The sequence below is a fragment of the Oryx dammah genome, unplaced genomic scaffold, assembly GCF_014754425.2.
Source record: "Oryx dammah isolate SB20612 unplaced genomic scaffold, SCBI_Odam_1.1 HiC_scaffold_1, whole genome shotgun sequence".
Taxonomy (NCBI): Eukaryota; Metazoa; Chordata; class Mammalia; order Artiodactyla; family Bovidae; genus Oryx; species Oryx dammah.
In genome coordinates this window covers 64,130,248-64,158,175 of record NW_024070185.1, presented here as the reverse complement: position 1 = coordinate 64,158,175, position 27,928 = coordinate 64,130,248, and the positions used below count along the sequence as shown (strand labels likewise).

Genomic DNA, 27,928 nt, shown 5'->3' with positions numbered 1-27,928 from the left:
GTTTTTTTAATTTACATCTTTGAAAGTAATACATGAAATATGAGCCCAACTTTATGTTTCATTAAGTGGCTGGCTCCCTATGTGCAAAGTGATTATGTTTATACCATTTATATGAGGTGTTATCTTTATAATGTACCTATAATTTTTTTTAATTTATAAATTCTCATGTTTATTTGGTTCTATTTCTAGATTTTATATTTTGGCCCACTGGTTTGTCTATTCATATGCCAAAACTATGTTTGAATCATTGAGGTTTTATATTTTCATATCCAATAAGGTTGGTCCTCCTCATTGCTTTCCTTTTAAAAAAATTTGTTGGCTATCCTTACTTGTTTAATTTTTCATATAAAAATTTTAATCAGTTTGTGTATGTCTATAAAAAAACCCTGGTGACATATTTATTGGGATCGCATTCAATTTACCAATTAATTTAGGGACAACAGGTATATTTAGGAAGTTAAATATTCTAATCAAATTTTTTATTCACTTCTAGGAATTTTATAGGTTTTGATTGCTATTGCAAAAGGTGCCTCCTTTTCTATCCTGTTATCTAACTGGTTATTGTTAGTGTATCTGAAGTCTATTGATTTCCAAGTGTTAGTTTTATACTGCCTCACAGAGAAGGAAATGGCAACCCACTCCATTGTTCTTGCCTGGAGAATCCCAGGGATGGGGAGCCTGGTGGGCTGCCGTCTATGGGGTCGCACAGAGTCGGACACGACTGAAGCAACTTAGCGGCAGCAGCAGCACCCTTTAAAAATTCTCTTATTGTTTTTAGTAGCCTTTCAGTTGATATTTTTTAGGCATACAATTATTTCTAGAAATGTAGATAATTTTACATCATTTTCAATTCTTGTGTCTTGGACAGATTTTGTGGTGTAACTGGTTGTACTCCTGGCTCCTGAGTATTTTCCCTCCTTTTCTTTTATCCAAGCCTGGATCGGCAGCCTTTCTCAACTTTCTGTGTTAGTCAACATTCTCTGAATAAATTCCTTTTAATTTAAAGTCAGAACTGGTTCCTTTATCTAAGAAACTTGACTAAAAGTTTTCATTTTGCACAAACACTGTCCAATGAACAGGAAAATCTGTTGCCATTTATTGAAGGCTTGCTGTGTGCCAGGCAGTGTATCAAGTCATTTGCATACAATGTATCGATTAATTCCTAGAGAATGCACTTTTCCAGTCCCTGATCATTGTAGCAAATTTGAAGTCATCCTTTTCACATTTATTCAGAGTCTCTGGTTCTGTGTTAGTAGTAGACCTGAAATGTAAGAGCCAAGTTAACATGTTTACGCTTTTATTGTCTTGACATTATAAAAGCTTCCCTGGTGGCTCAGATCATAAAGAATCTGCCTGCAATGCAAGAGACCCGGGTACAATCCCTGGATTGCAAAGATTTCCTGGAGAAGGGAACCGCTTACCCGTTCCAGTATTCTTGCCTGGAGAATTCTGTGGACAGAGGAGCCTGCCAGGCTACAGTCCATGTGATCACAATTAGCTGGACACAACTGAACAATTAACACATTATAAAATCAAATTTATTAGATTAATAGAGCTTCAATTTTTTTTAAGCAGTGGTACACTATTTCCAAAGCAAATGTTAACTGGTAGCCCAGTATACAGAAAAAAGAAGATGCAAAGTTTAAGTCGATGTTGTGGTAATAGGTTAGAATTTTGTGATGCTTCTGAGCATAGACAAAGAAAGCAAAGATGTTCAGAAATATAAGCCATTTCTGGACACAGATTTTGCTGACTGTTAATGGTTGAATTGTGTCCCTCTGAAAAGACATGTTGAAGTCCTAACTCCTGCTACCTCAGGTGACTTTATTTGGAAATGAGTCTTCACAGAGGTCATCAAGTTAAAATGAGGTCATTAGGGTACACCCTAAATGACGTGTGTCCTTATAAATAGGAAATTTGGGCACAGACACCCAGGAAAGGAGGACATTGTGATGACAGAGAGAATGCCATCTACAAGCGAAGAAACATGTAAAGCTTAAGTTTGGAGAGAGGCGTGGACCAGATTCTTCCACTGAGCTCCCAGACATCACTGCTCTTAATCCCTATCCAGCAAACTGAGGCTCACTCCTTATTCGCTTTACTAAGTCTTATAACCTGGTAAACTGTAGAAACAAATTTAAATCAAGTTCTAAAATCCATATCTGGGGCTCCATGCCTCCTGCAAATCTTTGGCAAGACTATCTTTCAAAGACGCATTGTCTTTGCTTTCCCACTTCCTTTCTAGGCATTCAAGTTTCTCTCTTAAATTCTCTGGGCCCACTTGATTTCAGTAGCAGGAACCCTACCTAGTGCTGAGAAACTAAATATTAGAGAAAATCCTCAACTAAGACTTTCGGACTCCAGGTGCTAGTTATATTTTTCCCTCTTGTCAACTAATTCTTAATTGCTCCATCCAGGTTAAAGTTCCCAGGAATTCTAGGGTTCTTGCAGTCCCAAACTTTTCCTCTTTCTCAATTCAGTTCAACTTATACTCTTATTTGAATGTGGCTCCAGGTCTGAGCAGGGAGAGAAGACGCCAGCCCTCAACTACCTGTGACCAGGGGGACACCCATCAGTAAATGCACGCCAGGGAAGTTCACGGAGGGCCAAGCTTTGTCCTTGGATCCTGCGCTCTACGATCTCGGATTCACTGAGCGCGGGGAGCTTCCGGCGCGGGCCCGCCCCCTCCTCCTGGGGGCGAGGCCTGCCGCTCCCGCTCCCGCCTCCCCGGTTGCGCGCGGCTGCGGGCCGTGATCACGTGAGCGCGGCGCGGCGGAGGAGGGGCCCTGATTTCCGGGCGGCGGAAGGAGACGCGGCCGCGTGAGGACGAGGCGATTTGAAAACACGCTTTGGGAGCGAGAGGCTGAGGCCGGTGGCGCACGCTGTTGCCCACTGAGCTGTTCCTCGTACGTTCTTCCCCTCCGCCTCCGCGCCCGGGTTCCGGCCGGGTCCGCAGGTGAGCGGTCGCCGCCGGTCGGGCCGGGCCCTCCCGGGGCGCGGGACGGCGCGCGGGGCCGTTGCCCCTCGGTCCGCGGCCCAGGCGGGTAGGGCGGGCTGGGGTCAGTCTGAGTCCGCCGGGGGCCGGGTCGTGGCGCTCCGGCAGAGCAGGGCCTGGTTGCGGAGAGGGGCAGCGCGGGGGCGGGGCGCCCCGCGGGCATTTGAAGCGTTTCAAGTGACTGGGCGGGTTCGCGCGGTTTTCGGGTCTAGGAGACTTTTAGGCCGCTGTGCGTTAATTGGGCCCTGCTTCCTGGACTGTGGTCCGGACCGCCGTCCCCTGTGGGAGAAGAAACGATAGTTTTCTTAAAACCACGGGGTCTTCGCTTATGGGATACGGGACCAAAGTCTGGGGTTAAGGATGCACAGTCGTCTCGTGCTCAATTCGGCCCTCGCAGTCCAGGTGTGGAGTAACCAACCGAGCAGGTTCGGACCATCGGACGTCTCGAGTGGTCCTGGTCTGGGATATTTGTTCTTTGGAAAGTCAGGTGTCTCCGATTGGTGCCTAGGTAGAGTTTGGAGGAACTCGTGAGCGTAAAGGGTTAGAGAGGAAATTACCAAAGGCCGAGTACAATGTGACTTATTGAGTTGTTTTTTTTTTTTTTTTTTGGCGGGTGGAAAGAAGTTGGAAATTAGGGGAGGGTAGTGAGGTGGCAGACAAACTAGCTGAAATTCGGTTCGGTTGAAATCCTGGTAGACTAGACTCTCCTTTTTATTGAAACTAGAAAACCTGTAGTTGGAGCATATGAAATTCATCTTGAAAACTTTTGAGGCTCACCTGCTTCAAGTGATGCGAGAGCTCAGTCCCTGAGGTTGGTGTTCCTACCATCTATTCGATACCAGCTTCTGTAAAAGTGGCTTGTGTTTAGTTTCTCAGTCGTATTCGACTCTTTGTGAACCCATGGACTCTAGCGTACGCTCTCCAAGGGATTTTCCAGGCAAGAATACTGGAGTGGGTTGCCATTGCCTTCTCCAGGAATCTTGCTGACCCAGGGATCGAACCGGGTCTCCTGCGTTGCAGGCAGATTTACTCTCTGAGCCACCAGGGAGGCCGTTTGGTTTGCTGTATTATGAAAATCTTGATTTTAAGCGAAAATAACAGTTGCTGTAGAACTTTGAGTTCCTAGTATAAAAATGTTCCCTGTGTACCATAATAATAATCTTATTAGCTTGAAAAGTCAAGGAGAGGCGGTCAGTCTTGTTAGCTTTCCTAACAGAGGGAGAACAGAGTAATTAATACTAAGTGGTGGGTAATGCTTGTACAAGCTTGACTATGTGTTGGACCCTGATCAGCTGTTAGTGGCTAAAGAGAGCACAGAGAATTAGGGGGTGGAGGGTTAATTGATTCGATTTTTCTGAATATCTTGTTTGACTTGTTTTCATCTCTGGTACTAGATAGTAATTGTAGCGAAAGCTCACAAACTGTGCTTGCTTATTTCAGAGAGGCTAAGTGAATATTAGGGCCCTCTTTGTAGTTTTTACTTACTCATATTTTGACCAGAATAACTAGAGGTGTGGGTGGGCTGAAACTTGGGCTGAAAATTTGGTATTGGGATAAATGAAATAAGGCAAGCCATTTTCCCACCTTTCCCCCAATTCTCACCAGGATTGCAGTATATATAGCATAAAGTTGCTTTTGAGGAGTTCACTCTTACTTATAAAACCCTCTTCCAAGTCCTTAGTAAAGGACTGACACATCTTTCAAATGGTTTTAGCATCACCCTCCTTGCATGGTCTTGTGAGAACTGAATGCTTTTGTATATCTGCTATTATGCTTGGTATGTACTGGTCATGAGACTAAGAAAATACATGTTTGTGCTTATAGCATATCTGTTGACCGTGCCAGGCACAGTTCTGAGTATTTTACACATGAGCTCATTTGCTCCTCATTCATCTTAGCTAGTAACAACTCTATGAGGTAAGCATTATTATTAGCCCTGTTTTGTAGATAAAAACTGAGACAGGTGATTTAACTCTGGCTATAAAGTCCAAGAGTCTGGATAAGAGCTAGTTGCTCTCTTGTATCTGCTCTTAACCTATGTAGCCAAACCCTAGGAGATAGGGCTCTAATGTGTTAAAACCTTGTAACCATGTGAATTTGAATGTAATGTCATAGGTGATTGGCTTCTAGATTCCTGAAACTTCAAGTTTCTGGTCTTGCACCAGCCATTTTATTAATCTTAAAATAATGCAGACCTTGATTTTGTTCAAATTTCTTGAACTCCCGCGTGTAGCATTGTGACTTAAAAAAAGTAGCTAGGCATAGGATAATTATGATAGGTCAGGGGAAGTTTTATTTATTCCAGAGACACCTACTCTGGTGGGTATACAGTGCAAGGTAGGGTTCATTATTTTTGTGTGGAAAAGGCTTCAAGAAGGGCTGAGCCAGTTCCAGGTATAGAAGGCTATTTTTTTTAGATAGAGGTTAGTTGATGGGAAGATAAAGCTGTAGAGGAAGTTAGGAAGGATCGCTGACCGTCAAACCCAGGTGTTTTTACTGTAAGCAAGTAAAAGGAGCAGCTGAAAGCTTGTGAGCCTTGATCAGATCTGTGTTTAGAAAGAGCCCTCTGGTGATTACCAAATGGACCATGAAGTGGACACTGGTGACAAAGCAGGAATGCTGGTGGGGAAACTTGAACAGTCTTGGGTTGAAATAAAGGATTTAAGCAGGGAGTGGGAATGGGGAGAAGGCACAGATCAAAGATTTTGTGTGTAAGTGGAATAATCTGTGTGTAAATTGAAAGAATATGATGGAGAAAGAGAAGTGCAGTTCAACAGGGTTATACCTGAGTTGTTATAATAGCGGCCTAGCTGGTCTTTGTTCCTTAGCCCTCTGTTACACTGTATTTCCTTTTAAATTGCTTTTTTCCTCCTTTTTTGTTTCCGGTTTATATCTAGTCTGAACTTTTCCTGGTGTTCAGAATGCTAGTACTTTCATTTTTGCCTATACCAAGCTTATCCCCTATTCTTCATCTCTATTGTTTTCCTTGCTCATGAGATGCCCAGTGCCTGTCCTTGCTGCATATCTGAATTGTCCCCACTTTCAGGCACTCAACTTAGGTTCATGAAACTTTTTCTACCTATTACAGGCTGCATTCAATAATAAAATTGGTTTAGACTTTGTTTTGCTAGTTTCTTGGGTGTTTCTGGGGGCCAGGAGCTTCCCAGTAGGTGCAAGGTATACCTGTAGCAACTCTTTGCTACCTCCCTCTTGTCCTCTGAAAACAAAAAATTTTCAGAAGTTTTTTTTTTTCCTTTTTTATTGAAGTATAAATATATTAATTGAAATATACACAAGTTTATACTTAGCACATTGCTCGACGCAAGATTCCTATTTAGAACATTGCTTGACAAAAGGTTCCATAGCGAAAAATATCTTAAGTAAACTGAGTTTGTTTTTTCTTTATAAAGGTATTTTCCATTTAATATTTTGATGCATTGGCATGGTTATTGTTGATCTTGACAATGTTAGAGTAATGTCAAGGTTAGAAAATACCTTCTCTATTCTTTTATAATTTATCTTTGGTCTGTATTCATTGTTTTTAAATTAATTCTTTCATCATAGTACTCGAGAATGACCAAAAAAAGAAAACGCCAAGATGATTTTCAGAAAGTAAAACTAAAAGTTGGTAAGAAGAAGCCCAGGTCAGAAAATTCTACTCTTACAAACTTTAAAACGAAGACTATACATCTGCCTGAGCAGCTCAAAGAGGATGTAACACTTCCAACAAACAATAGAAAACTTAACATAAAGGTAAATCATAAACGTTTTTTTTGATAAGATAGGACTTTCCTTAAAGTCATATAGAACGTATTTTTGATAAGATAGGATTTTCCTTAAAGTCATCTAGAATGGTGTACTTTTATGGAAAGTTGTTTTAACTCTTGAAAGTGAAAATGAAGTTGCTCAGTCGTGCCCAACTCTTTGGGACCCCATGGACAGTAGCCTGCACCAAGCTCCTCCGTCCATGGGATTTTCAGGGCAAGAGTACTGGAGTGGGTTGCCATTTCCTTCTGCAGGGCATCTTTGAACCCAGGGATCGAAGCCAGGTCTCTCACATTGTAGACAGACGCTTTACCACCTGAGCCACCAGGAAAGTGGCTGAAGATTGGAGTTTATCTGTTTTTCAGAGGTCATGCTCCCACTACAACTTTCCCACTTCCTCCAGAAACACTTGCTCAGCTAAAGTCAAAGTGATTTCTCCCTTGGATATTCATGTGATAATTTAATATGTCATCTGGAAGTAATTTTTATATCTTTTTGATGTGTCAAGTTTTTGATGTGACAGGTCTTCAGCTGTTTTAATAGCTCATTAGGATAGGACCCTGTCTTACCCATTTTTGAACCTTTACAATGCATAGCTATTCCAGATTCATGTAAATGTGTGAAATTAATTGAAATTTAAGCAGTATTTTTGTTTAAAAATATAGCAGCTTTATTGAAATGTAATTTGCACATAATATTTATTATTTAAAGTGGACAGTTCAGTGGTTTTTAATATATTTACATTGTTAGGCTGCTATCACAGTAATCTAGTTTTAAAACATTTTTGTCACTTTAGAAAGAAACCTTATACCTATTAGAAGTTGCTCCCCATTTCTTCCCCACACTAGACAGCCACTAAGCTATCAGTAAAGATTTGCTTATTCTGGACTCTTCATATAAATGGAATCATGAAATGTGGTCTGTTGTTACTGGTCTTTCACTTAGCATGTTTTTGATGTTCGTCCATGTTACAGCACATATCAAAACAATACTTCATACCTTTGTATTGTCAAATAGTATTCCAGTGCAGAGCTATGTTGTATTTTTTCACTCAGCAGTTGATGGGCATTTGCTTACTCCCACTTTTGGCCTCTTATGAATAATGCTATTAGAGACATTTGTGAACATGTCTTTGTGAATATACACGTGTTCTAGTTTTGCTTTCTAATCTCTGCAGGTTAAATAATATAAAAAAGATATTTGAAGTTGTGATTTCTTTACAGATTATATAAATTATTCTGAATAGAATTGCTGTATGTTACACTCTGAATAAAATACACAGACACCCTGAAAGACCACTTAAAATAGGCAGAAAATAGTGTAAATACGTATATGGTACATAGTAGGTCTTTAAGTGGTGGTGATGATTGCTGTCAGTTTAAACGACAGTGTGCTAATCCTGCGTAATTTCAAAACGAGAAAATACTGACTGAAAGTTAAACAATTCTTTTATGAAGCCAAAGCTATGTTAAAGCTAAAACTGTTTCTGATCTTAACAAAAACTACGTTTTTCTCAAAGTAACACTCGAAAAATGCCTCCTGAAGCAGCCCTGGACACCCACCGAAGTGTCACTTGATTAGCATAGTTTCAGTTAGCGCTGTCGATTTGAAAATGATGTGTATGTATATGTATATACCTAAAACCTGTATTTTTATTTATAGGATTTGCTGTCACAGATGCATCACTACAATGCTGGGGTTAAACAAAGTGCTCTTCTTGGACTTAAAGACCTTTTGTCTCAATACCCATATATAATTGATGCACACCTTTCAAACATATTAAGTGAAGTGACTGCTGTGTTTACAGATAAAGATGCTAATGTACGATTAGCAGCAGTTCAACTTCTTCAATTCCTGGCCCCCAAAATACGAGCTGAACAAATTTCTCCATTTTTTCCTTTGGTAAGTGCCCATCTCTCTAGTGCCATGACTCACATTACTGAAGGAATTCAGGAGGACTCTTTAAAAGTTTTGGACATTCTGCTGGAACAGTACCCAGCTCTGATTACTGACCGTAGCAGTATATTGCTTAAGAATTTTGTAGAACTTATTTCTCATCAGCAGCCGTCCAAAGGACTGGTAAATAGAGACAGATCCCAGTCCTGGATACTTTCTGTAAATCCTAATCGGAGACTCACTTCTCAGCAGTGGAGGCTGAAAGTCTTAGTGAGACTCAGTAAATTCCTTCAGGCCTTGACAGATGGATCCAGTAGGTTGAGAGAAAGTGAAGGACTTCAGGAACAAAAAGAAAATCCCCATGCCACTAGCAACTCCATTTTTATCAACTGGAAGGAACATGCCAACGACCAGCAACACATCCAGGTTTATGAAAATGGGGGTTCACAGCCAAATGTCAGTTCACAGTTCAGGCTACGGTAAGGATTTCAGTTACGTCCACACTCAGTTTTCCTGTATTGAATTATAACTGCTGACCATTGATGGCTAATGGCGGGAGACATGCAGGTGTCTTCCATAGTTTCAATAGTTACTCATAATTTAATTTTATTTACTGATGGGAGGAGTCATTTCAAAGTATACTAATTTACTCATTTCTAGCAAAGCCTAATGGAAAGTAAAAATTGATAGTCTTTTGGCTTTGTCTTCTTAGAATTCTGTTTTTCTTGCTAGTGTTGATCAATGTAATTATCAATTCATGGTGCTTCATTTTACTGGTACTTAATATATTTAAGATTTAAATTAAGGAGTAATATTTTTTAATTAAAAATTTTTCATTCTTACCTTTCCTTACTAGGTATCTGGTTGGAGGACTAGGCACTGTGGATGAAGGCCTGTCGTCTACTGAAAACTTGAAAGGATTTATTGAGATAATAATTCCATTGCTAATTGAGTGCTGGATTGAAGCTGTGCCTCCACAACTAATGGCTTCTGTTGGAAATGGTATAGAACGAGAACCTCTGCAGGTTATGCAGCAAGTTCTTAATATTATTTCCCTTTTGTGGAAACTCTCTAAACAACATGATGAAACTCATAAATTGGTGAGAACTACTGGGTTATTTTCTGAGTAATGCCTTTTATCATAACTGGACAGATTAGAAATAAGTGTATTACTACTATCTGGTTATGCATTTTCCAAAAAATCCCCAAGATTTAACTATAAACTTGTAACATTTGCTCAAAACTGCAAATTAAAATAATTCTGTGAGTTTGTTATCTGTTTTAATTTTTAAGTGAAATGTACAGCAAGGTGCTTGATTTCTTTTTTTATTAACTATATAATAATGTTACATTGTATTATTTATGGCAGATTGATTATATAGGAACATTCTAGTGTCTGGAGACCTCTTACTTGATTTAAAAAGTTGGTTATTAAGTAGTGTCTTCCAGTTTGGGCCACGTTACAGAGTTTATGCGAAGAAATGGATGAAACTGAAGATCTCATATCTAACCCTGAGTTGTTTTTAAACTATTACATTTCAGGGAAGAAGCTATATGTAAATTTGCTTGGTATAGGCTTTTTTGTTTTCTTCTTGATAAAGGATGTAAATTGGAAAGCATTTCTTAAAGTTACCTTTACTGTAGGTAAGCTGCAATTGCCAGTATGGTGCAAGTGTAGTTAACCTAAGTAATTCCAAGTAATAGAACAGTTTCCAGCTAGCAAACATGTTTCTAGATGAGTGAATTTACCTCCTGTTTGGGGAGATTTTGAGTATTGGTGGCCTTTTTAAAAGTGTTTTGTTGTGGGGAATATAATACATAATCCATGGCACAAGTAAGGCAGAACATGCTTAAGTGATGCTGGATTAATGTGGTTAATCTTAAAAAAGGCAGCTGCTGGAACAATACTTTAAAGCTTGGAGCATCGTTTTATAGAATTTCTGCAGTGACTTGACTAGGAAGTTGTGAATCTTTGAAGTTGCCTACATATGTACAGAATGGACAAGGCAGTTTTTTAGTTTTGTTTAGTTCTTTTTATCTCAGGCATTTGGGTGTTTAATTATTCATGGGCACCTTAATGCTTATTATTGCTTTAGTAATATTTGTAGTTAGATAGAATGGTAGGACTAAATGCAGATTCATTAATTGTGTAGTTTTGGATCATCTACTGTCATTCAGATAACACTACTGCTACTGCTGAGTCACTTCAGTCGTGTCCGACTGTGCGACTCCATAGACAGCAGCCCACCAGGCTCTGCCGTCCCTGGGACTCTCCAGGCAAGAACACTGAGATAACACTAACAGAATCTAAACACTGCCTTAGTTTTATGAATATTTAAAATAGTATGTTTTAGAAATATTCTGTGCTATTACAACTAAAATTATTTATTAGCAGTTCATTAACATAGGATACTAAATTCAGAAGACTGTTTTGCACAGACTGTTGAAGGTAATGTAGAATAGTAAATTGGGATACTGTATAAAATTGAAATAAACCGAGGGTGGAAGCGTCTATTGGTAGAATTCTCTAATTTACCATGGCAGATTTGAACTGTAATAACTGAATAAGGTAAATCTGTTACTTTGCAGACAGAGTATATATATGTTACACCAGATGACATTAAAATGCCTGTTAGTTTTTCATTACCATTCCTGCTGTTAGTTCCTTTTTCTCGTTCACCTTAGTTACAGCTTAGTACTTAAGGTATTGAGTGGTCAAAGTTCAAACTTTAGGAGGAATGAAATGGCATTCCTTGGTCTTCTAATTACGCACCACAGGCTGAATTTTTTCAGAAAATTCAGAAAATGTGTAGGTTTTCTGTTGATAAATTGGCATCTGTATTAGGGTGCAACCTAAGGGTAACTGACTGCTTATTTTTTAAGTTTTGCTAAACGCATATAGCGTGTTTGTATTTTGCTGCATAATTGAGAGGTTTCATTTTTGTCCAAGTATTTTTTAAAAAAAACCTTTTCAGGAATTTGAAATCTTTCATCTCTGGAAAGAAATTTAAAGTTAACACTAAATCTTATTTGCAGTGGTTGAGTACTCAGATCCTGACTGAGGTGGTTTATTTCTAATACACTCTTTGTATCCTTAGTATCCTTAAAGTATACTGTGTTTAATATTTTTAAGACACACAGTTGTTTTAAAATACAATGTAACATTAACTTTTTAGTTAACTTCAGTTTTTGGAGGCCTGTATTAATAGCTTTAGGTCAGTATTATAATTTTATACACTACAGAGATTTTGTTGTATCTTAGCTTTGTATTTTAATGCTTGCCACTTTCAGTCTAAATGTTTCTTTATTGTTTCATTTTTACCAGGAAGATCAGAATTTGTGAGAAAGAATTGGATGCAAAGGTTAATTGATCATCTGTAAATTTGGCTGTTTAATTAAAATTCAGTTCCTCAGTAAACAGTGGTCACATTTCAAATGCCCAGTAGCTTCAGGTGGCAGGTGTGTTGGACAGCACAGATATAAAATAGCTCTGTCACTGCAGAAAGGTCTTTTGAATAGCACTGCTTTGCAGTGAGTTAGGTTCTGTGCTAGACTGTGGGAATACAGAGATAAACATGACTGACAAGGCAAATACTTGGCTCCTGGTGGGGTTGAGAGATGATGTCCAACAAATAGATGATGTCCATCATGTCATCATTAGGAAGAAAGATGAAAGTGGGATAAGAGAGAACATGTAATGAAAACTGCAGGGAGGGGACTGTTAAATAGGTGGTCGGGAATGCCTTCTTAACATCTACATGTCACTGAATGAAGAGAAGGAGCAAGTCTTGTGAAGACCTGTGGGAAGAACCTTCTAGGCACAGGGAACCGCAAATGCAAAACCCTGAAGTGAGAACAAATTTGACATATTTGAGAAATGGCAGCAAGGCCTATGCAAGTGCGGTACTGGGACAATGGTGGATGATGAGGGGGAAGTGACAGCAGCCACATCGTGTGGTTCCTTGTGGTCTGTGGTCAAGAGTTACAATTTTAACCTCAGTGTGGTGAAAAGACATTGGAGGGTTCTGAGCAGAGGAGTGGTATGATCTAAATCATGTTTATTTAACTTTAATATGTCACAATTACAAATAAAACAGTAAGAAACTCCCATGTCCTCATTCTCCAGCTCTAGCAAAACTGGGGCCCAACTGAGATCATTGATCCCATGGATAACCTGTCCTTCCTTTATATACATTATCTCCTTTATCCTTTCCTGTAATATTTTGAAGTATGATTTATGATTTAAATGATCACCCTGGTTGCTGTGTAGAGAATTAAGTTTAGGGGGGCAAGAGGAAAAACATGAGGACCATTGGGAGACTGAAACAGTAATCTTAAGTGAGAGGTGATGGTGGCTTGGAGTCTAACGGTAGCTAGTGGTTGAAGTGATGAGAGGCAGCAGGATTCTGGTGAGAGCAGCAGGAATGCTGGTGTATATAGTAAAGAAAGAGGAGCGGGAGTGATGCCTGTAGGAATGGTCTAAATGGTGGTGTGACTACCTGTAGGAGAGCTCAGTTTATTCATGTTAAATTTAAGATGCCTATTAGAAGTCCAGGAGGAGTTGTCAAGTACATGTTTTTAGGTCAAGAAAAAGAGAAGAACCTAGTGAAGGTAACTAAGGAGATGTGCTGCAGTAGCTAGCTATTGATTTATGGTCTGAGTTTGGCCTCCAGTTTTGCTAGAGCTGGAGCTAGCTATTGTAGCATTTCATGTCCCATATCCCAAGCAACCCCTCAGTCACTGGCAGACTGCAATGATTGGTCCTCTGGATAGCAGGAAATCAGTGTTTCAGGTAGGAGAACATGATACATTGAAGAATACTGCTGAAGAATTTGAGACAAGTACAGTGACTTGTGAAGGTGTGAAATGCCTTTAATGAGCAGTAGCATTTCTAGAGAATAGTTACTCTTAAATGGAACACTAGGGAGAAGATTTTCTCGTATATTTTATAAATATTAGTAGTTCGAATTCAGAATTTTATTAAATATTACTTTCTCCCTTTTTTCTCCTTTTAAGTAGATGAAATGCATGTAAAAATAAAACCAGCAAAAAGAACTGTGGGTGAAAATTGGGTGGCCTAACAGTTTATTCAGATTTTAAGATATTTACATATTATATCATTAGCAGATGATGTATTATAAGGGTAAATTTGTAAATGAATATTGACAAGTTGTTGTTTCTGCTTAAAGTCTTATTTGCTATTTTAAGTTATTATTTCTTATAGATTTTCTAATCTGTGCTTATTTTACTAGGAGTCATGGCTTCGAAAGAATTACCTTATTGATTTCAAACACCATTTTATGAGTAATTTTCCATATGCCTTAAAAGAAATAACCAGGCAAAAAAGGAAAGAGCCAAATAAAAGGTATTGCCATTCTCTTCCACTGTTTAACCTGACATTTTCAGAAAACAGTCTTAAACTGAACTTTGTACACTGTGAGGTGTTTTTATATAGACTTTGTGAAGTAAAGATAAAAGCTGTAGTATCTGATCTTAAACAAGTCACTTTAAGCCCTGGACTTCCAATTTTACATAACTTTTATTTTTATTTTTAATCTGTAAAGTGAATGTTTTGTGCTAAATGAGTGTCAGCTATCAAATTGTATAGATAAGAATTTAATAAAAATTTGCTAAGAGTGGATAGTTTATTTGTGAGAGGCGCTGTGTAATTACTGAATCTTTGAGAGCATAACATCACTAGTTTCTGCTCTCATTTATATACACAAGGAAGCGTAATATAACTATTATCAGTATCCTGATGGAAGAGGGATAATTGGAGAAAAGTAGTTCTCTTTTTTAAGATAAGTGGAAAGAACAAATTATGGATGAAGTTTCACTGGAAAAGTGTAAGCCTGGAGGTTATTTCAAATGATTACCTGAAGTAAGAGCAGATAAATGTAAAAACAAATTACCCAATAAAATTTGACAAGCAGATACAAGTTAGAAAACTCAAGGTGTAATTCCCCAAATGAGCAAACATTTGAACAGATGTTAAAGTCTGTCAGAAGGTTCTTAAATTTATCAAAAGGAAGAATCAGTGACGAGAATCAGTGAGGCTCTTTGGGCAGAGTTCAGAGGATATGCTCAGAAGTGAAAAGTATGTTGTAGGCAGATAAACTTCATTCATTCACTAAAGTTTTTTGGTCTCTCACTGTAAGTAAAGTATTATAACAGATAATTAGATGTCCTAAGGTATACTCTTTGATCTCTTAAGTGATTTCATAAATTGCAAAAATCAATACAAAATCTTAAAATTGATAAAAATGTGTGTCAGACTCTAGTCATGAGATGGAAATCATACCAGTGATTTTCACAGAGAATTTAATACAAACAGTTTTTAACTATTAAACTAGGTATTTCCTAGTTTAATGGAAACTAGGTATTTCCACTTCATAGTGGAAAGGCGAAAGGGAACAGTAAGGTACTGCAAAGGTAGACCTGCAGGAAGTGGCCACTGCCTCTTGACTGGGAGAACAGAGAGAAGAGGGCAAGTAGCTTGAAGTAGCTGTCTGGAGCCCAAACTCAGCCCTCTAGGATGGAGTTTGCACTCAGCTGGGACTGGTGTCTTTGAGATCAGGAGAGGGGCCCAGTGGGATAGGGGTACAGGATCCAGCAAAGGGGGTGCTGGCTGGCTGGCGCTGGTGTTCTAGGGGCACGATGACGCTGGTTCTGTGTCAGGGGAATACAGACTGGAACCGACTCTGGCTGCTAGAATGAACTGCTGCTGGCCAGAAGTGTGGTTGGGTTGCACTGGTGGCAAAAGGGAGCAAAAGCTAGGAGTAGGAAGCAAACAGAAAGTGCTGCATTTTCCTCCTACAGCTTTCCAGTCCCAAGTACCCCTTTGCTTCCCAGCTGGCTCAGTGGTAGAAAATCCTGCCAATGCAGGGGACAGATTTCAATCCCTCGGTTGGTAAGATCCGCTGGAGAAGGAAATGGCTACCCACTCCAGTATTCTTGCTTGGGAAATCCCATGGACAGAGTAGCCTGGCAGGCTGCAGTCCATGGGGTTGCAAAAGAGTTTGACACAGCTTAGTGACTAAACAATAACAAGTACTTTATTGCCAGAGCCTAACAAGAAGCAAACTGTAAAGGAAAAAATGTGGCTCACTCCCAGGATCACACAGTAAGAGTGTGGAAGGGTGGTTTTAAGGCTGAGAAACAAAAGCTCAGTAACTTGCAGGAAGAAAAATGAATCTACATATTTAACACAAGGCATATTTAAGTGTCATTAGAACTTTATGATTAAGAAATGCCATAGGAATTCATAGGAGGAGACAGATCCTTGTTAGGATAAACAGACAAAGCAGTGTTGAAGAATAGTGTTTGAACATGAATGTGACTTTAGCAGGCAGAAGTGAAGTAGGAGATGATTGCAGTAATGGAAGGAGATATTATAGGGTATGAGAAAGCCATAGAATGGTGTAATGGAGAACATGGGACAGACCTGGATCACATCAGTTTCTGTTGATGAATAACCTTAATGTTGAAAGTCATTTTTTTGTCTCTGACCCTCATTTCTCTTTCATCCTTGATCCTTTTGGCATTGAAGACTATTGGTTGGATCAAAACCATGTTTTAGGACCATTAATTTAGAGTTTCTGGAGTTGGAGGTGACAGAACCAAATAGGGAGATACTTTCTTGAGCAAGTAAGTTGTTAGGGTTTGTTTCCTCCAGATACAGTTTTCTTACTGACACAGAAGTTTTTAATCAGGTGCATGGATAAGTTTCAGAATATCCTTCAACATGTGTATATAATTATATGTGTTTTTTATGTTGTCAAGAGGTTTCAGATATAATTTTCATCAAAATGAGATTAAATAAAAGGATGTTTGGAATTTGGTAGACCATTAAATGTAAATAAACTAAGATCATGGCATCTGGTCCCATCACTTCATGGGAAATAGATGGGGAAACAGTGGAAACAGTGTCAGACTTCATTTTTTTTAGGCTCCAAAATCACTGCAGATGGTGACTGCAGCCATGAAATTAAAAGATGCTTACTCCTTGGAAGGAAAGTTATGACCAACCTAGATAGAGTTTTAAAAAGCAGAGACATTATTTTGCCAATAAAGGTCCGTCTAGTCAAGGCTATGGTTTTTCCGGTGGTAATGTATGGATGTGAGAGTTGGACCGTGAAGAAAGCTGAGTGCCGAAGAATTGATGCTTTTGAACTGTGGTGTTGGAGAAGACTCTTGAGAGTCCCTTGGACTGCAAGGAGAGCCAACCAGTCTATCCTAAAGGAGATCAGTCCTGGGTGTTCATTGGAAGGACTGATGCCGAAGCTGAAACTCCAATACTTTTGCCACCTCGTGCAAAGAGTTGATTCATTGGAAAAGACCTTGATGCTGGGAGGGATTGGGGGCAGGAGGAGAAGGGGATGACAGAGGATGAGATGGCTGGGTGGCATCTCCGACTCGGTGGACATGAGTTTGGGTAAAATCCTGGAATTGGTGATGGACAGGGAGGCCTGGCGTGCTGCAATTCATGGAGTTGCAAAGAGTCGGACACGACTGAGCGACTGAACTGAACTGAAACTACTCAAGAGCGTATGGGTGTACTGTCAGTATTCACGTTATAGGACACTTAATATGTTGAAGGCACTTAGGAAAAAGAGTAGGGTAGTAAGAGTATATCAGTGTAGTAAGGAGCTGGTCTTGCTCTTTCATGGGGGGCATAGGTCCTAGGAGGGCTGCCTGCCTAGGGAGTAATTTGTGCCAAGATACAAAAGGTGAAAAAGAACTATGAAGAGACTGAGGTGGTGAAATTGTGGAATTTTTAACAAAAGTGGATTGACTCATAAATTTCCCTAGTGATTTGTTCTGAGGGTCCGCAGGCTGCTCTTATACTTCCATAAGGAAGTATGTTGACTGTTTCACAGGTAGCCTTTGGAGGCTACTACATCCACAGGTTAGAGTTAGAGGAGCCGATGTGGCCTAGGCCAGTGGCTTCCAATTTTGACCTGATGTCTAGATTTTTTTTAATCTTGGGTTGAACTGTGGAGTTACAAAAGATACTATTTTCATTGTGGTAAAATGTTGATAGCATAAAATTTAACATTTTAACCGTTTTTAAAGTGTACTGATTGGTGGCATTAAGTACATTCACAGTTTCCATGTTACCAAACTGAAACTCAGTACACATTAAATAATAACTTCCTATCCTCTTCTTCCCACAGGTACTGGGAACTGCTATTGCACTTTTCTTCCTTTATTAATTTCCCTGTTTTAGGTACCACATAGCAGTAGAAACTTAAAATATTGTTTTGTGTCTGGTTTAACTTCACTTAGCATGATACCTTTAACGTTTATTCATGTTGAAGTGCTACCAGCATTTCATTCTTTTTTTTTTAAATGGAGTATAGTTTTTAGAGCAATTTTAGATTCATAGTAAAATTGAACAGAGAGTATGGAGTCCTTGTATACTGTACTCGTGCCTCTGTGGCTGCATAGCCTCCCTCACTGTCAGCATCCCACACCAGAGCTGGGTATTTGTTGTAAAATACGAACTTGACACATCATTTATACTCAGAGTCTTTGGTTTATGTTAGGGTTCACTCTTGGTGTCGTACAGTCTGAGTTTTGTGTAAGGCACGGTGTCATACATGGTATTTTCACTGTCCTAGAAGCAAGTTCGGAGAAGGCAATGGCAGCCCACTCCAGTACTCTTGCCTAGAAAATCCCATGGACGGAGGAGCCTGGTAGGCTGCAGTCTATGGGGTCGCTAAGAGTCGGGCACGACTGAGCAACTTCCCTTTCACTTTTCACTTGCATGCATTGGAGAAGGAAATGGTAACCCACTCCAGTGTTCTTGCCTGGAGAATCCCAGGGACGGGGATGCCTGGTGGGCTGCTGTCTGTGGGGTCGCACAGAGTTGGGCACGACTGAAGCGACTTGGCAGCAGCAGCAAGTTGCCCTCCAAATATGCGAGTTCTGCATCTATGGATTCAGAAAACCACAATTCATAAACATGATACACCATCTGCGATCGGTTGAATACGTGGATGCAGAACGGTCTGGAGGGCTAACAGTATTCTTCACCACCATGCGTTCACAGTTTAAAAGAACATGCCAGTTTCACTTAAAATTGTTCTTAAGTGGTAAAAATTACTAATCTTATTAAGTCACAATCCTTGAAAACACATATTTTTAGTATTCTGTGTGGTGAAATGGGAAGTGTGCCTGAAGTATTTTGGCTGCATACCAAAGAATGATGGTTGTCTCAAGGAAATGCACTTGTCATTCTGTTTGTATTTTCTGTGATGGCCATGATTTTGATTTGAATGACTAACTGTGGTTATTCACACTTGGGTATTTGCAGATGTTTTCTCAGAAATGAATAAACTAAGCCTATCAGTTCCAGGAAAATAGTGTCTATGCTAGAGATAAAATTTGAACCTTCAAGCAAAAATGAATATTTTGGGAGAACTTGTATACACCATCTGAGTTTTATCTGTATATCCTACTTTTTTGCTCTTCATTTTTTTCATCTCTCTTCATTAGGCTTTTTTAGAAGCTGCTAGATGGTTTACACACACACACAAATACATATATGTATAATGAAGGAGAATATATGTATTCTCCTTTATTTCCAAGGACTATTTTAACAGAGCACAGTACTTGGGTTTGGCAGTTTTCTTGTTTGAGCATACTGACAGTAACACTTTGCTCTCTCTTGGTTTCCACTGCTGTTAGGAAGTCAGCTATGAGTCTGAACTATTGCTACTTTATAAAAGTTACTCCCCCCTCCCCCCCCATAAGACTTTTCTCCTTGTCTTTTATTTTCTGCAATTTGACAATGATGTATCCAGGTGTGGTTTTCTTTTTTATTGATTTTCCTTGGAATTCAGTGAGCTTCTTAAATCTGAGATCTTGAGTGAAGTGTGTAAACACATCTGAAAAAAATCTCATCTTCAAAAAAATATTAGTGCCATTTTCTCCTTCCCTTTAAAGATTAATTGAATGTATATAAGACCCACTTACTGATTTTTCAGTTCTAGAGCTTCTGTCCAATTATCCCAGCACCATTTGTGGAAAAGACTGTTGTTTCTGTTTTGCATTGCTTCTGCTCCTTTGCCTAAAATCATCAGTTGGCTGTACTTGCAGGCCTCTCTTGGGGTACTTGGATTAACCTATGTTTGTCTGTTCGTTCACCAGTACCACACTGTCTTGATTACTGTAAGTCTTGAAATTAAGTGGTCCTCCAACATTGTTCTACTTCAGTCTTATATTGGGTAGTCTAGTGTTTGCTTTTGTGTATAAACTTCAGAAATCATTTTGTTGATAACTATAAAGTAACTGGCTGGGGTTTTGATTGGAATTGTGTTGAATCTATAGATCTAGTTGGGAAAATTGTTGTGTTAACTACTGAGATGATGCATAACTGGGTCTGTTTTATGTAAGAGCTCTCTTTACTTCCAGTTCACCCATACTCTGGAAGGGAAAGCCCTTAAGGGTCCAGCTTGAAGTAGGGATAATATACCAGAGTCCCTGTGTTTGTCTGGCTCTGGGGTTTGACTTTTCCCTGTGAGGCCTCTGAAAGGTTACTTCAGTTTTTTAGCCTTTCCGTTGGAATTGGCAGCAGCCCTTGGAAGTTGAGTGCTGTGGTCTTGCTTTATTTGGGGGACCCAGCAATTGATCATCATCTTGTTCCTCTTGAATGCTTTTGAGTTGTTAAAAACTATTTCATCCAGCTTTTAAAGTTATTTTCAGGAAGGGAATCAGTTCTAATTTCCTCCTCTATCACTGCTGAAAATGAGTTTCCCCAGTTTCCTGCCTCCCTCATAGAATTGGTGGCCAGTGTATTTAGACTTTAAAATTTTGTGTAAATTCTTGGAGGAGCAGGATGAATTCTCCCAACTTTTCGATGTCTGTTGACACCTTCCAGACAGTAATAGGTTATACTGCTTAAGGTAAACTTAAGTAGATCTTCAAAAGCTTTACCTGTGGTGAAGAAATGTTGCAGTCGAGCTTTTGTGTGGTCTGGTTAGTATAAAATGTGCCTTGGTTTTGGACACTGAACAGTTGGGCAAAGAACCTACCAGTAGTTTTGGGTTTGTAGTGTATAGATTGCTAGTCATCTGTCCCAGTTTTCATTCATTCTTTCTCTTTGTTACAGAATTCCCAGGTTTTGCTGGGCATTTGCTGTGCTGTGCTTTGCTTATTCTCAGTCATGTCCTGACTCTTTGTGACCCCATGGACTGTAGTTTGCCAGGCTCCTCTGTCCATGAGGATTCTCCAGGCAAGAATACTGGAGTGAGTTGCCATGCCCTTCTCCAGGGGATCTTCCCAACCCAGGGATGGAACCCAGGTCTCCCACATTGCAGGCGTATTGTTTACCAGCTGAGGTACCAGGGAAACCCAAGAATACTGGACTGGGTGGCCTATCCCGTCTCCAGGGGATCTTCCCAACCCAGGAATCAAACTGGGATCTCCTGCATTGCAGGCAGATTCTTTACCAGCTGAGCTAAAAGCTCACATACATGTATGCGTTTAAGCAGACTTCAGATCCAGCTAACTTTTATTCTTCCATACATCCCCCTTTCTCCTAGTCTGTACCAGCATTGTTTCTTGCGCTTGTCACGTCTTGCCTGTATTGCTCAAATAGACATACAACTACTTTGTTTAGAGTCTTGTAACTGATTTTTTCTTTTTCATCAGCAGAAATGAAAAAATTTTCAACTATGTTACTCCTGTGCTTGCAGAATTGATTTCAGTGTCCTTAGCTTTCAACTGTTTGTGATCTGGTCCCATTTGTCATTCTTAACCCTACATTTGATACCCTAATAACATCAAATGTTAAAAATTTCCTTTCCCTTGTATTTGTGGTTCATTACTACTGTGTCCTTTCTCATGCTTAATCCAGGGTTAACTTTTTAAGATAAGTTAGTTTCAGGTATTTTTTTAGTTTAATCAACTTTCGTGTTTCTGAACATGCAAATAAATAGGCTCTGCCCTGCTGTTGAATGCAGTGTAGCCTGAAATCTACAGTGTTTATATAGTGTTTATGTACCTAGTGGTTTATATCCTAAGTTGCAAACTTTGTTTTTGTTAAGATAATCTGTTAGAACCTTTTTTTGAAATTTCTTTCAAGCTTTGAAAGAAATGTGTTTTATATGGCTAGGAAAAAGTGATTTCAATATGTGAGTGATAAAATTAAGTTGTTTCAGAATCGGGCTTATTTAAACCAGTCTTCACACATAAGGAAATTGTGGTCAGGAGAAATCAGTGATTCTGTTAAGTCAAAATTAGTTAGAAGCAGAATCAAGGTCTATTGTGAGTTTCATCCTAATATAAATATCTGCTTAAAATCTTCAAGTGTGTTGAAGTTTTCAAGTGTTCTTATCCCCACATTACATATAGAATTACCAAGCAGTGTTTCAAGGGCCTGTATTTTTTGTGTGAATAGCAACTTGGGTAATGAACTGAGCAGTATGCATTCTTAATTTATGCCTTAACAACCCTGATTCTGTAATGAATAGTTTACTTACAGTCACTTTTATATACCTGCCTTCTTGGCAATTCATTCTGGGAGGAATGAAGTGAAAGTGAAGTCACTTAGTGGTGTCCGACTCTTTGTGACCCCATGGACTGTATGTAACCTGCCAGGCTCCTCCATCCATGGGATTTTCCAGATAGGAATACTGGAGTGGGTTGCCATTTTCTTCTCCAGGGGATCTTCCTAACCCAGGGATCAAACCTGGGTCTCCCGCATTGCAGGCAGACTCTTTACCCTTTGAGCTACCAAGGAATCTGGGAGGAATAGTTAAGTATTTAAATGAAGCAGGCATGGTAGATACAACATGTAACAGTTATGTGTGTCTTTGTTTTTAGCATCAAGCATTGCACGATTCTCTCGAATAATGTAGATCATCTTTTACTGAATTTAACACTGTCTGATATCATGGTCTCCCTGGCAAATGCCTCAACTTTGCAGAAGGATTCCAGTTGGATAGAAAGGATAAGGAAATTTGTAACAGAAACCCTTGAAGATGGCTCTAGGCTAAATAGTAAGCAGCTGAACAGATTGCTTGGAGTCTCCTGGAGGTTAATGCAGATACAGCCAAACAGAGGTAGGTGTTAATGCTTTGTCCTTATTTAAGAGAGGAGCTCTTATGCATGCTATTAATATTTAGAGTCTAACTTTGAGTTCATAACTGTTAAACATTTCACATAGTCATTTACATTCAAGCCATAAAAGGTAGCTAGCATAATCATGAAGGAATATCTCCTTGAACCCTGATTGTTGGGAACACCCCTTTTTCAGTGGGTAGGTCCACTCTGAAGCTGATGGGAAGGTTTTCTACTAGATTATATAGTTGGAGTGAAAGGAGGTAAGTTTTATTAAGAGGAAGTGACATTGAGCCTAAGGATGAAGAAGTACTCTTTTCTGATCTAATTTGACTAGAAATTGATCCTTATCTCTTTACCTTTCTTGCAACTTGAAGTTATGTTGCATTAAGTCAATTTTTACTATGACTTACTAATTCTTTTCATTCAAAACAGAGCTTTCCTTGTTGGTTCCTGGCTTATCCACCTTTCTAGTATTCTGTTTTTTTGTTGTCCTTTCCTAAGTTTGTTGTCTCTTAGGAATATTTATACTGTAATCTCTGGTTGGTTTGACTTTTGTATTAGCCCGTTGATGTAGGATTTTGATGGTAGTCGTCAGTTTGTGGCTAAAATCTGCTTTGTCATAGGAACAAGGTGCTTCTGTGCTTTTTAGAAGAATTACGGTGCTGGTGAAGAAACATTTTGACTCACATGCAGTTGTTTTCTCTTGTTTTTAGAGGCCACAGAGTCTCTCATAAAGGCAGTTTATACATTGTATCAGCAAAGAGGCCTGCTCATTCCAGTTCGGACTTTGTTACTGAAGTTTTTCAGTAAAATCTATCAAAAAGAAGAACTGAGATCTTACAGAATCCGGTACAGTTCCCTATGTTATTTTGCTTTTCTTTTTCTTACCAGGTTACTTTGTAATCTGTATAAATAAGATGATAGAGTGATTAAATCTTTGGAGAAATTCTCTCTTTTTATCCTTTTTGGTTTCATTAAAACAAATTTTTTTTATAAAGAGGTGTACATAATAGTTCCAGTAACTGTTATACACATAACTGAGAAGGTAAAAGTCTCTTTGAGCATGTATTTCCACTTGTCTGCTTAACAGCTAAAGGACAATTGGAACCACCTGTAGCAGCCTCAGCTTTTTCTTTTGCTTCCCATAAAAATTATGGAGGTTTAACCTCTGGCCCTTAGTGACATATTAGGACATATGGTATAAGAATGAGGGCAGTGGAAGAGGAGAGGTGTACAATAGGTGAAGGAGATTAAAAGGTACAAAGTTACTTATAAAGTAAATAAGCCATGGGGTGTAATATACAGCATAAAGAATATGACCAGTAACACTACAGTGACTTTTATTAGGACAGGGGGTTACTAGACTTGTGACCATCTGCAGTGTGTACAGTTGTCAGATTATTATGTGGTATATACCTGAAACTAAGATAATACTGTGTGTCAAAAATGCTTCAATGAATTTTTAAAAATGGGAGTATTTTAAAGTGAGAAAGTTCCTGGCTTAGTTTGGAGCTGTCTGGTGACGCAGACAACACGAAGAGTAGAAGTAAGGAATCAGGTTTTAGATGCGGTGAGTTTGAGGTTTATTTGGGATCGTCTGGAAGAGATGTTTGGGTTAAGATAAGAGATTTGGGACACCTCAGCATACATAGGTAGTTATTAGAACATATTCGAGTCTTTACTGTGAGTCAGGGCTTTTCTAATTTTTCAGTAATTCTCATACTTTGATGTAGGTACTGTTGGTTTCTGCCTTATAGAAGGAAGCTTAGGTTAAATAAGTTGGTGAGTGTCATGCTGCTAAAGGGCAGCCAGACTGAGATTTAAGTTCAGGTCTGTTAGACTCCAAAGGTCATGTGTAAATCACTAAGCTCTTGGGGGACAGCAAAATGATTGCTGTGTCTGAGATGAGCCATTAGAGAGTTAGCAAGTATAGGAAAGAACTGAAACAGCGCAAGTTTGAAGCCACTTAATATGGGGCACCCTATACTAAGTGCATCAATGACTTAATATAGTAAAATAAGTATTACAAATTAGTGTAAATAGTTCACAAGAAGTAAGAGTTTGTGTCCTTTAAGATAAAACTACAATTTACATAGTGCCCCAATACAGTGCGTAAAACCTTAGAGAATGCTATAGCTGAATAAATGATGCCAGCCATCTTATAGGCTCTCAAATGTGTAAATAAACGTGGTATATTTCCCTTGTCTTTGATGGCCTTAGATACCGTAGTAAAGTGTTATCACGTTGGTTGGCTGGTTTACCACTGCAGCTTGCTCATCTCGGCTCCCGAAACCCTGAACTTTCAACACAGCTTATTGACATTATCCATACTGCTGCAGCCCGAGCAAATAAAGAGCTGCTCAAAAGTTTACAAGTTACTGCTCTCCGAATCTATGGTAAGAGTTTTGTGTACCTATGTAAGTAGTAATCTGTCTACCCCAACTTAGGAACAATGTTTCAAAGGGGAGATCTTTAGGTTTTACTTTTCCTTCAAATTAGGTATTAATTATACCATGGTAAAATGAACAAAATATCAACCAGAAAATTCATTTTCAATAGTATTACTTAATACAGTAGTTTTAGAAAATTAAAGGTTGTAGATGTTTCTTCAAATCTTAAATTGTCTTTTAAGACACGAAACTCACAAATTCAAAACTGATCTGGTATTTTTACAAAATTCTTTTAAAACTTTGATGGCACATTTTACTTATTTAATCATTATATCTTGTATGGCTTTCATATATTAATTTTTTATTCACCCCTAAAAAGTTTTCATTCTTTAAGCAAAAATATCAATAAAAACATACTGACATATATACATATGTATAATTAGTATTTATTATTGGGACACAATTCATATACCATAAAATTGGCCATTTTACACTGTGCAATTCATTAATTTTTAGCATATTCCCAAGATTGTGCAATAGTCACTATTATCTTATTCCAGAATATTTTTATCACCTCAGAAAGAAACTCTACCATTAGTAGTCCATCCCTATTTCCTCATTTCTTCTTTCCTCAGCTCCTGGCAACCACTGCTCACCATTTCTGTCTCTTTGTATTTGCCTATTTTGGTAGTTTCTTAGATGAAATTGTATAATGTGCATCTTTTCAGTCTGGCTTCTTTCACTTAGCATACTGTTTTTAGGATTCATTCATGTAGCATATATGAGTACTGTGTTTCTTTTTAATGCTGAGTAACATTCCATTGTTGAAGATACACCACTTTATATTTATCCATTTATTAGGTGACGAACATTGCTTTGTGTCTACCTTTTGTGTGTGGTATTATAAAATCTGTATTTTTTAGTATTCCTTATATGTAGGGGTGTGTGTGTATACTCAAATAAGTCTTTGGTGTTAGGTTGATATTATAATTGTCCCTGTTTGGCAAAAGTGCTTGGTTTTTTTTTTTTTTTTTTTTTTTTACTGTTTTGCTTTGTCTCTCATTCCTTTAACTCCATCAGTTTTTATTTCAAATAACACATTTGAATGTTATGAAATTGAGTGTTAAATGTTATCTCTAAATAATGATTGTATTTAGTCTTTTACTCTAGGCAGTACCTTAAGCCATACATATATGCTTTTTGATAAAACTTTTTTCCATGTAATTGATATGTTAGAATTCAACATGCTAAGTCACATCAGTCGTGTCCAACTCTGTGCGACCCAATAGACGGCGGCCCACCAGGCTCCCGTCCTTGGGATTCTCCAGGCAAGAATAGTGGAGTGGGTTGCCATTTCCTTCTCCAGTGCATGCAAGTGGAAAGTGAAAGTGAAGTCGCTCAGTCATATTCGACTCTTCTCGACCCCATGGACTGTAGCTTACCAGGCTCTTCCGTCCATGGGATTTCCCAGGCAAGAGTACGGGAGTGGGTTGCCATCGCCTTCTCCGAGAATTCAACATAGCACAGTGAAAATGATGTCTGCTTTATTAATTCTTGTTTGTATATCTTTTAAAATTTAACTTGTCTTCCTACCTCACTAGATCCACAAGAAGGCACGGTGGTGGTTCTCCCAGCAGAGTCTCAGCAGCTTTTGGTCCAGCTTGTGTATTTTCTACCCAGTCTGCCTGCTGACTTGCTTTCTCGGTTAAGTCGCTGCTGTATTATGGGAAGACTCAGTGCAAATTTGGCTGCCATGCTTATCGGGATACTACACATGAGGTAGCATGCTGAAGTGAGCTGTATTTCAAGTGTATAATCTTCTCCCTCACCCTTCCCCTGTCTCTGGTAGTTTATGAACTGACTTTTGAAAATACTGCCCCTCCTTCATTTGCTCTTAAAACAGCAGTTAAAATTGTTGATGTTATTACTAGATGGAGGAAGTTCACTGGAGGAAGTTCACTAGAGGAAGACTGCTCCAGGTGGTGTGTTCAGTGGTTTGCGTTGTCATGGTTTCAGTCACTAAGTTCATGGGCTGTAGCCCCCCAGGTGCCTCTGTCCATGGGATTTTCCAGGCAAGAATACCGGAGTGGGTTGCCATTTCTTTTTCCAGGGGATCTTCCTGACCCAGGGATTGAACCCTTGTTCTCCTACACCGCAGGTGGATTCTTTACTGCTGAGCCATAGGTAGAAACATACAGTGATTTGTGTAGGTTGATTGAAATGGGTTAAAATGATCAGAAGTAAGCCATAGTAAGGATTCAGTGGCAGATGAGAGTGCTGTGCTTTAAAACTTTTGGTGTTATGAAATTGTAATACAGGTCTTCCTTTTTGGAAGGGAGCTCAGTTTACTGTAGGTGGTGAAATAAAAGCTTGCAGACTCCGACAAGGAATCATTGAAATATCTTTGGGTGGGTTGGGTGTGTATGTGGCAACATATACATCATATAAAACTTACCGTTTTAACCAGTTTTAGGTATACAGTTAGAACTGTTTTGGGGCATTAAGTACATTCACACTGTTGTGCAACTGCTGCCACTGTTCACCTCCAGTACTTGTCATCATTCCAGACTGAAACTGTACTGATTATTTCCCCTTCTCCCAGCCCTTGTTTAGCACTGTTTTGTCTTCATGATTTTGATATATTCATCTGTTAATGGATACTTGGTTGTGCTGCCTTTTGGCTATTATGAATAATGCAGCTATAAACATTGGTGTGCAGATACCTGTTTGAATCCTTTTAATTCTTTTGGCTGTATACCCAGAAGTAGAATTGCTGGATCATATGTTAATTTTCTGTTGAATTTTTCAAGTA

The 27,928-nt window shown here is 38.9% G+C and overlaps 1 protein-coding gene across 2 annotated transcripts in view; it reads left to right on the top strand.

Annotated features, from left to right (window-relative positions):
- Positions 1 to 2,745: 2,745 nt before the first annotated feature.
- Positions 2,746 to 27,928, top strand: part of TEX10 (testis expressed 10) — a 44,869-nt gene continuing 19,686 nt past the window's right edge. For both annotated transcript variants that reach the window (XR_005720882.1, XM_040239080.1), the window contains exons 1-9: positions 2,746 to 2,956; positions 6,560 to 6,748; positions 8,423 to 9,135; positions 9,513 to 9,756; positions 13,909 to 14,021; positions 22,487 to 22,725; positions 23,440 to 23,575; positions 24,947 to 25,122; positions 26,718 to 26,895. Coding sequence is in view for 1 of the 2 variants with exons in the window: in XM_040239080.1 (XP_040095014.1) it covers positions 6,569 to 6,748; positions 8,423 to 9,135; positions 9,513 to 9,756; positions 13,909 to 14,021; positions 22,487 to 22,725; positions 23,440 to 23,575; positions 24,947 to 25,122; positions 26,718 to 26,895 (1,979 nt within the window). In the remaining variant the exon portion in view is untranslated. The remainder of the gene's footprint in view (positions 2,957 to 6,559; positions 6,749 to 8,422; positions 9,136 to 9,512; positions 9,757 to 13,908; positions 14,022 to 22,486; positions 22,726 to 23,439; positions 23,576 to 24,946; positions 25,123 to 26,717; positions 26,896 to 27,928) is intronic.